The following is a 9,897-nucleotide window of genomic DNA, read 5'->3' as shown; positions in this document are numbered from 1 at the left end:
ATCATGATACAGGTGCACCTTGTGCTGGGGGCAATAAAAGGCCTCTCTAATATATGCAGTTTTGTCACACAACATAATGCCACAGATATATCAAGTTTTGAGGGAGTGTGCAATTGACATGCTGACTGCAATTGTCATTATGGGGTATTGGGTGTAAAATGCTGAGGATTTTATTTAATACAATCCATTTAAGAGTAAGGCTGTAACGTAACAAAATGTGGAAAAAGTAAAGGTGTCTGAGTACTTTCCAGAGGCACAATAATATATATCGCTGGTATATCTTTGTTCCATTTTTAATAGATTGGTAGTTGGTGATATGTTGGTTCTATTTAGAATGTAACATTTTGAGAATATGGCCTAACCCTTGCTGTCATTATTTTGTGGATAGAATTGGGTACTCCATAATCACGTAGAGCAGAACAAAGCTTCTAATGAAAGCAAAATGAAGAACCAGGCAGATTATTTTGCTTGATCAAGTCTTGGAAAGCATGTAGGCTACAACTGTCCACAATATCAGAGAGAGTATGAATTCCCCTCTCCCCCCAAGCTGGAAAAAGATATTTGCTGGTCACCCAAGAGGAGACTGTGATTATTAAACAATGTAAAATGGGGATGATGATTAATAATATTAACAGTATTTGCAATGACTCCCCATTTAACACCATATGGTAAGCATTTGTGTGATGACAGGGCTGAAGGTGACCATTGGCTTTTTTTGATAGAGATCATGGAGCCTGTAAGATTAGTGAAGGTGCTGGAGGCAAAATGCAAAGCTGAACAAGCGGGAAAAAGTTTCTGCACACTTCCAATCAGATGCAAATGTATTTTAATAGTGGCTGCGCTTTCGCCCAGTCAACCTTCATCAGAGCCCAACATAGGAAAGACTAGGAGTGAGGGGAAAGTGTATCTGCAAGGAGGAGTTAGAGGGCCTGTCACACTGTGATCTGATTCACCTAGTGATTGTCTCCAGCACCTCCCGGTGTCGCTTATTTTCCCCAGTGTAGTTATCCATGTGTTTCCTGTCTCTCTGTGCCAGTTTGTCTTGTATGTTTTTCATGTCAATCAGAGTGTTTTCCTGTACACCTGCTTCTATTCTCTTTTTGCTAGTCCTCCCGGGTTTTGACCCTTGCCTGTTTTCTGGACTCCGTACCTGCCTGCCTGACCGTTCTGCCTGCCTGCTGCTCTGTACCTCCTGGACTCTGGTTTTAACCTTTTGCCTGTCCTCAACCATTCTCTTGCCTACCCCTTTTGGATTGTTTAGTAAATATCAAAGATATCTGCCTCCCGTGCCTGCATCTGGGTCTCGCCTTGTGCCTTTATAGGGCCAACCTATTGCAATGAAATGTAAGTCAGAACTCTCTTGTTTCCTCTCAAGTCAGTGATAATTTACATCATACATTTTCATTATCATCACAAATTAACATACTTGTTTAATTGTTGGAGATTTGCTGTAGCATGTGACATAGCACAGCAGTAAGCCTAAGCTGGTTTGGGCAGTGTGTTTATACAATGTAGAAACCTAAGATTCTACAAATAACCTTTTAATTCAATAACAGGTATTTCTATCAACATTTTTGCTTTTTATAATAAACATGTCTTTGCAGTTATATTAGTTTCAATGGCACGTGTGCTTCAGAAGTAGCTAATACAGGCTACACCTCAATTGATTAAAAACATAATTTCTGGTGCTCCTAATGTTTATGTTGTGCTCTTAACGTTTGTGCTCTTAACAGCAGTGCTACCAATGGAAAAACGTTGTCAGTAGGCTTCATGTTCCAACTCATTCTGTGTGCGTGCCCCCTCCAGATTTTTTTTAAGCTTAAGAGGTATGCTTAGATATGCATAAAAATATATATCTTTTTTTACATACTGTAAAATTAAGCATGTTTTGAGTGCGCCCCCTCAGATATTTGGGGTGCATGAGGCCGTGGAACATTTGTATAGCTAACAAGCTCTGCCAAGACGAAGTGAAGACTACTTTTTGTCAAGGGAATTTTCACTGTGTATGTACTTTTATTTGGCTCTGGTACGAGACTTTCTGTGACAGGTAAGAGATCCATTCCTCTGATTTTAGGGCAGAATCAACTAATCAGTAGTCATTAATAATTAATCAGTCCAACATAATTGACCAAACATCCTGCAGTATTGCTACCCAAATATGCACACACTATTTATGATCAACCCATGTTAGAAAAAATAGCTATGAATTTGAACGTTTGTTATTAGCCTGTATAATTGATTATTCAGATTTTCAAGGAAGCCATATGCACAATTTGCAGTATATTGCATGTCCTTAATATTAGATATACACCCTCAGTTAAATGTGTGACATGTAAAGTAATCTGATATAGGGAAGAATGTCAAACTGTTTACTGAGCTAAGAATCTGATTTAAATCATTTTGAATGTTATAATTGACTTTATTGAAATAATATATTCCCTAAACGATAGAAAAGAAAAATCAGTTGGTTTATTTATGTAAGTAATTGTTAACTTGACTATAGACAGTAAAGCTGGATATAAAACAAATGGTGTGGGACATCGCGATTCCTTTTGACAACAGAATACATCTGAAGTCTGAACTTGTGTAATGGCCCTTTAAAGAAGTCTGTAAATGTTATTATTTCTCTTGAAAACCAGACAATACCGTGCAAAAACCCAAAGTGACGGTCTACTCAGAGTCCAACCATGAGTCGAAGGTGAACACCCTGCTATGTCTGGCTGGAGACATGTTTCCAGACTTGGTCAAGATCTCATGGAAGCTGGAGGATGAAAACGGCAAAGCAGTCGAGGTGCCTAAAGCAGAGGGGGAACAGCTGGAGCAGAGGGAGGAAGGACGGATGACCAGTATGATCATCATTGATAAAGAGAAGATGGACAGGAACAAATACATCTGTTCTGTGGCGCATGAAGGGGGCCCTCAAGATGTTTACATGCTAAAAGGTAAAGCCAGTCATTGAAATAGGCCTACATACTAATGTAAAACTGTTTTATATACATCATTATTCATTTAATATGTAGGATCACAAGTATGTAATATAATTGTGAGTAAGTTATTGTGTATTCAACCTTGTAAAATTGACAGGCCTATTACCTTTTCAAAGAAAAAAAAGAAAGTATACAAAAATTGGACTCATACTTGGTAATTGTATTGGAATGTTGTGTAGTTAGTCTCAAGTTTTGAAACAAAATAGCCTTTTTTTCTCAACAATTTTCCTCGACAGTAGCCTACAGAATGCTTGAAAAAAAATCTTATTCTGATCTTTTTCCATTTCATTCTCAGATAAACCAACTGAAGCTCCGCGAACCACCGTGGCTGCACCAACCTGTCTGTTCAGAAATGACACGCAGCAGTCACAGACTCTACATCTTGCCGACGGTAAAATTTATGTGTATTTCATGCATGGTTCGGGTCAATTCAAAAATATGGGGGGGGAGTGTAAGTGGTTGGATAAATTGACCAATTTAGACAGGTATTAAATTCGATTGCACTTTGTCACAATTGCACCTTTTCTATGGAGAAGGCATTCATGGCTTATGTCTGCTGAATTGAAAATTACCTTTAAAGGGTGATTTCACATACAGTCCATTCGGGAAGTATTCAGACCACTTGACTTTTTCCAAAATATATTAAATTAAAATGTTCTCTCGGATTAACACAATGAAAACACAAAAACAGGTTTACATTTGTTTTTTTTAACAATTTATTTACGTAAGTATTCAGACCATTTGCTATGAGACTCGAAATTGAGCTCAGGTGCATCCTGCTTCCATTGATCATCCTTGAGATGTTTTTACAACTTGGAGTCCAAGTGGTAAATTCAATTGATTGGACATGACTTGGAAAGGCACACACGTCTCTCTATATATGGTCCCACAGTTGACAGTGCATATCAGAGCAAAAACCAAGCCATGAGGTCGATGGAATTGTCCGTAGAGCTCCGAAACAGGATTGTGTTGAGGCACAGATCTGGGGAAGGTTACCAAAACATTTCTGCAGCCTTAAAGGTCCCCAAGAACACAGTGGGCTCCATTATTCTTAAATGGAAGAAGTTTGGAAACACCAAGACTCTTCCTAAAGCTGGCCTCCCGGCCAAATTGAGCAATTGGGGGAGAAGGGCCTTGGTCAATGAGGTGAACAAGAACCTAATTGGTTGGCCGATTTCAAGTTTTCATAACAATCGGAAAACTGTATTTTTGGACCCTGATTTGGCAGATTTGATTTTTAACACCTTTATTTAACGAGGCAAGTCAGTTAAGAACACGTTCTTATTTTCAATGACGGCCTAGGAACGGTGGGTTAATTGCCTTGTTCAGGGGCAGAAAGACAGATTTTTACCTTGTCAGCTCGGGGATTCAATCTTGCAACCTTACGGTTAACTAGTCCAATGCTCTAACCACCTACCTATCATTGCACTCCACGAGGAGCCTGCCTGTTACGCGAATGCAGTAAGAAGCCAAGGTAAGTTGCTAGCTAGCATTAAACATATCTTATAAAAAACAATCAATCAATCATAATCACTACTTATAACTACACATGGGTGATATTACTAGTTTATCTAGCGTGTCCTGCATTGCATATAATGGATGCGGTGCGCATTTGCGAAAAAGGACTTCGTTGCTCCAACGTGTACCTAACCATAAACATCAACGACTTGCTTAAAATCAATACCCAGGTATATATTTTTAAACCTGCATATTTAGTTAATATTTCCTGCTAACATTAATTTCTTTTAACTAGGAAAATGGTGTCACTTCTCTTGCAACAGAGTCAGGGTATATGCAGCAGTTTGGGCCGCCTGGCTCGTTGCGAACTGTGTTTAGACTATTTCTTCCTAACAAAGACAGCAAACTTCGCAAAACGGTGGATGACTTCACAAAAGCGCATTTGCAAAAGAAGCACAGTCGTTACACGACTGTACCTAACCATAAACATCAATACCTAACCATAAACATCAATGTCTTTCTTAAAATCAATACACAGAAGTATATATTTTTAAACTTGCATATTTAGCTAGAAGAAATCCAGGTTAGCAAGCAATTTCAACCAGGTGAAATTGTGTCACTTCTCTTGCGTTCATTGCACGCAGAGTCAGGGTATATTCAAAAGTTTGTGCCGCCTGGCTCGTTGCAAACTAATTTGCCAGACTTTTACGTAATTATGACATAACATTGAAGGTTGTGCAATGTAACAGGAATATTTAGACTTATGGATGCCACCCGTTAGATAAAATATGGAACGGTTTTGTATTTCACTGAAAAAATAAACGTTTTGTTTTTGAGGTGATAGTTTCCGGATACGACCATATTAATGACGTAAGGCTCGTATTTCTGTGTGTCATGATATAATTAAGTCTATGATTTGAAAGAGCAGACTGACTGAGCGGTGGTAGGCAGCAGCAAGCTCGTAAGCATTCATTCAAACAGCAATTTTGTGCGTTTTGCCAGCAGCTCTTCGCAATGCTTCAAGCATTGCACTGTTTATGACTTCAAGCCTATCAACTCCCGAGATTAGGCTGGTGTAACCGATGTGAAATGGCTAGCTAGTTAGCGGGGTGCGCGCTAATAGCGTTTCAAACGTCACTCGCTCTGAGACTTGCTCTGCATGGGTAACGCTGCTTCGAGGCTGGCTGTTGTCGATGTGTTCCTGGTTCGAGCCCAGGTAGGAGCAAGGAGAGGGACGGAAGCTATACTGTTTCACTGGCAATACTAAAGTGCCTATAAGAACATCCAATAGTCAAAGGTTTATGAAATACCAATTGTATAGAAAGAAATAGTCCTATAATTCCTATAATATCTACAACCTAAAAATTCTGCCCTGGGAATATGGAAGACTAATGTTAAAAGGAACCACCAACTTTCATATGTTCTCAGCAAGGAACTTAAACGTTAGCTTTCTTACATGGCACATATTGCACTTTTACTTTCTTCTCCAACACTTTGTTTTTGCATTATTTAAACCAAATTGAACATGTTTAATTTATGAGGCTATATTGATTTTATTTATGTATTAAGTTAAAATAAGTGTTCATTCAGTATTGTTGTAATTGTAATTATTACAAATAAATAAATAAAAGAAATTTGCCAATAAATCGGTATCGACTTTTTTTGGTCCTCCAATAATCGGTATCGGCATTGAAAAAGCATAATCGGTCGACCTCTAAACCTAATGGTTACTCTGACAGAGCTCCACAGTTCCTCCTCAGTCAGACACATGACATCCTGCTTGGAGTTTGCCAAAAGGAACGTAAAGGACTCAGAACATGAGATACAAGATTATCTGGTCTGATGAAACCAAGATTTAGCTGAGCAGCAACACTCCCCATCCAACCTGACAGAGCTTAAGAGGATCTGTAGAGAAGAATGGGAGAAACTCCCCAAATACAGGTGTGCGAAGCTTGTAGCGTCATATCCAAGGAGAGTCAATGCTGTAATCGCTGCCAAAGGTGCTTCAACAAAGTACTGAGTAAAGGGTATTTCCTATTTGCCGAGATGCCATCCACGGTAAATGCGGCATATGTCGGCTTAAAAGGAGAATGTCTTTAAAAACCGCAATGCCTGTAACCAACAATCAGATTGAATCCCGGCCTTACTCTTTTCTCTTCTACAGAATCCTTCCAGTCAACATTTAGTCTGAACCTGGCCTCTCTGGTTTACACAGTGATGATAATGAAGAGCATGGTGTACTGCTGTGGGCTCTCTATCCTGCTGCACCACAGGAGCTTGGGAAGAGGACCCAGCACCTGTAGACACATTCATTGAAAGGAGACCACCCCCCATGTATGGATAGAATTGTAGAGGGCGGTAAACAACATGGACTTTACATCCCATTGAGGTCTAACATTTCATTTGTATTGCTTTTATTTTTCCTGCTTTATTTTCTAGATGCTACAATATTGTGAGCCATAGTTTTCCATGTCTTCTAATAGCTTCAACTGCCAAATATGACAATTGCAGCACATTTAATTTTGTATATGGAGTAATGTTACCCTCCTTATGTGGGAGCTACCCACTGCAGACACATGAATAAAGGTTTTCTGGAAAATAAGCAGAGCAAATCTTGAATGTAAATAAATTATGATTTTAATTGAGACTTTTTTTGGTAAAGTTGCCCTGCAATATGTCAGAGGTAGGCCTAAATTATACTCACAACCTGTATTTAATTTATACAAAATATGTACCTAAATGTGTAGGCCCATGAGTTCTAAATCATTATCAAATATAATATGTTGTAACTTGTCTTGTATTGAAGTGTAATTTTTCTCAATAAATTAGTTTTTCTAACATAGTATTTCACATCTTAATTAATGAATAGGAGAATCAATTGTTGCTTTAAATATCTGAATGCTGAGTGCTTATTGAGCATAAAAATTGGGCTATGCAAAATCATTTATTTGTGCTTTTTTACATTTAATACAATGTTTTTTTATGCAGCTTTTATGAAGAGTAACACAGCCTGCTCAAATTAACCAAGTTGCTCAAAATAATAATATCCTTTCAGATGAGGATGGATTTAATAAACGCTGCCTTTGCGAATGAATAGTCACAACAATGGTTCTGCAAATTATTGTAGATAACTTTTTTAAAGTTCCTTGCTGCTTTGTATGAATAAAGGCTACCTAATCCCCCAAAAAAAAAATATATAACATAGCATTTCTTTACTATAAGATCATCTATTCATATTTGTGAATGTTATTTGATTGAATCTTATCAGAAGCGAAACAATACAATTGTAAGATCCCCTATTCTCTGTTTTCAACTTGTTTGCTTCAATGTGCATGTACCAACACAGATGTTGAGCCTAGACTCAATAGTGGTGGGAAAATGTGGTTAATGTATATTTGGTTTTCTGAAGAAATGTGAAACGGTAGTTACTGGAAACAAGATATAGCTACCTGCATAACCACAGCTTGAGTGTGTGAAGAGATAGTTATCCAAAGCTGCTGGATGATTCATTTTTATCTTGGTCCGTTTTCAGCTCCATTTGTGGGTTCGGCTCCTGCCATCAAATTGAAGAATATGACACCGATAGGAAGACGAGTCCATAATGGTAGCTTATGGTTCCTGCATTTGTAGTATTATAGCCCTATGACAAAACAAGCTCTTACTTCAGTTTGTGTACTTTTTTTACCTTGAAACAATCAAATTAAATGAAATCAGGGTGGAGTGTTTAGTTTGTTTTTAACACATCTTTGGAAAGGAAACTAACATTGTTATCCAAAGTAGTAAATACAGTAGACTTATGTTTCCGTTATGTTATTACCATTTATTCTGTTTTAATGTAACGCCCTAACAAAATGTTGTCTTAATTGCTTTCTTTTATCTACACTTCCCAAAGAAGAACAATATGTGCAAGTGTTACATTTAATTAAAATCTAAAGAAATGCAAAACAGAACTTATATACACCTATAATACTATCAATAACAGAAATTAATCATAGAATTGTAACTTTCACATATACACTTTATTGAATTGACAACCAATGTAATTCATGATCAAATATGGTAGGTAATTGTTAGGCTACTTTATAAACACACACAAGCTTGTCACTGAAAATTAACTTGGTGTCTTAAAAGGTAAACTTTATTAATTTACTGTATTGAATAAGAGAGTGCTCTGTTTAGTGGCTCTTCAATATAGAACACTAAGGCCAGGATTAAATCTGATCAGGCTTTGACAGCGTGCACCTTAAAAAGGCAACCCAAAAGGTCGCTGTCTGTAACCCCACGGAAATATTACCACAATCAAAAAATCCCCATAACCAGTCAGTTTGAGTTATGAGTTGCATTGAATGCGTCTCAATGCACCGCATCTGTCAATGTTGCACTTCTGCATCTGCGGTGAAAGGTGACAGAGCTAGAGCAGTGTTTGTCAAATCATGAGACGTCCCGGTAATCAGTCTTCTCACAAAAATCGTCTGTAGCGTCCAAACGGTTTGGCCTATACCCTATTATGAACGCTCTATGGAAAGATGACACTCTCACGAACACGATGGTGCTCTGTATTTTGTGGTGTCTGAACAGTTTCGGCTACATACCCCTCTGTGGAAAGGTGAGACTCTCACAGGCCCTATAAAGACTATATATGGTCACTGTTTAGTGCCAAAAATAAGTGGCTAAAATGTTTCCTGAACTTTATTACATCTCTCAGATAGACATTTCAAAACAAATGTCTTTCGATTATTATTTTTTTTTGGGGGGGGGGGGCTACGTTGTTCCATGTATTGAATCTGTAATTCAATGACTTTCTATTGGCTAATAGCAGTAAGTCCAAAATATTTTCTCAATTTATTTTGTTGATATTTGAAGGGGTCTTAAAATAAAAAGCTAAAACCTAAATGATCCTTGGTATAACTTCCTTAACCTGGAACCCTAAGCTATATGGAATTGTTTTATCTCATGGGGACAGCTTACATTTAATCAATAAGTGGGTGTGGTATATGGCCAAAATACCATGGCCAAGGGCTGCTTACGCACGACGCATCGCGGAGTGCCTTGGTCATATACCACAAACCCCCGAGGTGCCATATTGCTATTATAAACTGGTTACAAACATAATCAGAGCAGTAAAAATAAATGTCTAGTCAGACCCGTGGTATACGGGATGATATACCACAGCTGTCAGACAATCAGCATTCAGGGCTCGAACAACCCAGTTTATAAGTAGCATTTTATCACGTGTAACTATGACAATGATTTGAATTGGCTGATGTGCATTTTGATACATTTAAACTCTTTCAAATGTATGCAAATATTAACCACAGAAGTTTTATTACCATTGACACTTTCATACTCTTGTCATGGTGGATAGAAATGGGGGTGGGAGTCATTATATTGAATTAAAACACAGCTTCTGTAAACCACTACAGGTGGCTGTGAGATGCCAGTGTGAACTCCA

The 9,897-nt window shown here is 38.0% G+C and overlaps 1 protein-coding gene across 2 annotated transcripts; it reads left to right on the top strand.

The window, feature by feature from the left end:
* The first annotated feature begins 956 nt into the window (after positions 1-956).
* Positions 957-7,541, top strand: LOC112263368 (T-cell receptor gamma chain C region C10.5). Of its 2 annotated transcripts, none has more exons than XM_024439519.2 (4): positions 957-1,344; positions 2,640-2,942; positions 3,283-3,378; positions 6,610-7,541. In XM_024439519.2, exons 1-4 carry the CDS (start codon positions 1,338-1,340, stop codon positions 6,759-6,761), a joined length of 558 nt encoding a protein of 185 aa, XP_024295287.1. In that variant the 5' UTR covers positions 957-1,337; the 3' UTR covers positions 6,762-7,541. The 2 variants fall into 2 exon arrangements, with proteins under 2 accessions (XP_024295287.1, XP_024295288.1); XM_024439520.2 differs by lacking the exon at positions 957-1,344 and adding an exon at positions 1,351-2,047 and having other exon boundaries at positions 6,610-7,540.
* Positions 7,542-9,897: the final 2,356 nt, after the last annotated feature.

The sequence above is a fragment of the Oncorhynchus tshawytscha genome, linkage group LG12 (genome assembly GCF_018296145.1).
Source record: "Oncorhynchus tshawytscha isolate Ot180627B linkage group LG12, Otsh_v2.0, whole genome shotgun sequence".
Classification (NCBI taxonomy): Eukaryota; Metazoa; Chordata; class Actinopteri; order Salmoniformes; family Salmonidae; genus Oncorhynchus; species Oncorhynchus tshawytscha.
This window is presented reverse-complemented; position numbering and strand designations above follow the sequence as displayed.

What these genes read in the sequence shown, in the direction of transcription:
- LOC112263368 (XM_024439519.2), top strand. An exon ending in AGATGTTTACATGCTAAAAG is followed by an intron (nt 2,943 to 3,282) that starts GTAAAGCCAGTC and finishes TTTCATTCTCAG; the next exon opens with ATAAACCAACTGAAGCTCCG. An exon ending in GACTCTACATCTTGCCGACG is followed by an intron (nt 3,379 to 6,609) that starts GTAAAATTTATG and finishes TCTCTTCTACAG; the next exon opens with AATCCTTCCAGTCAACATTT.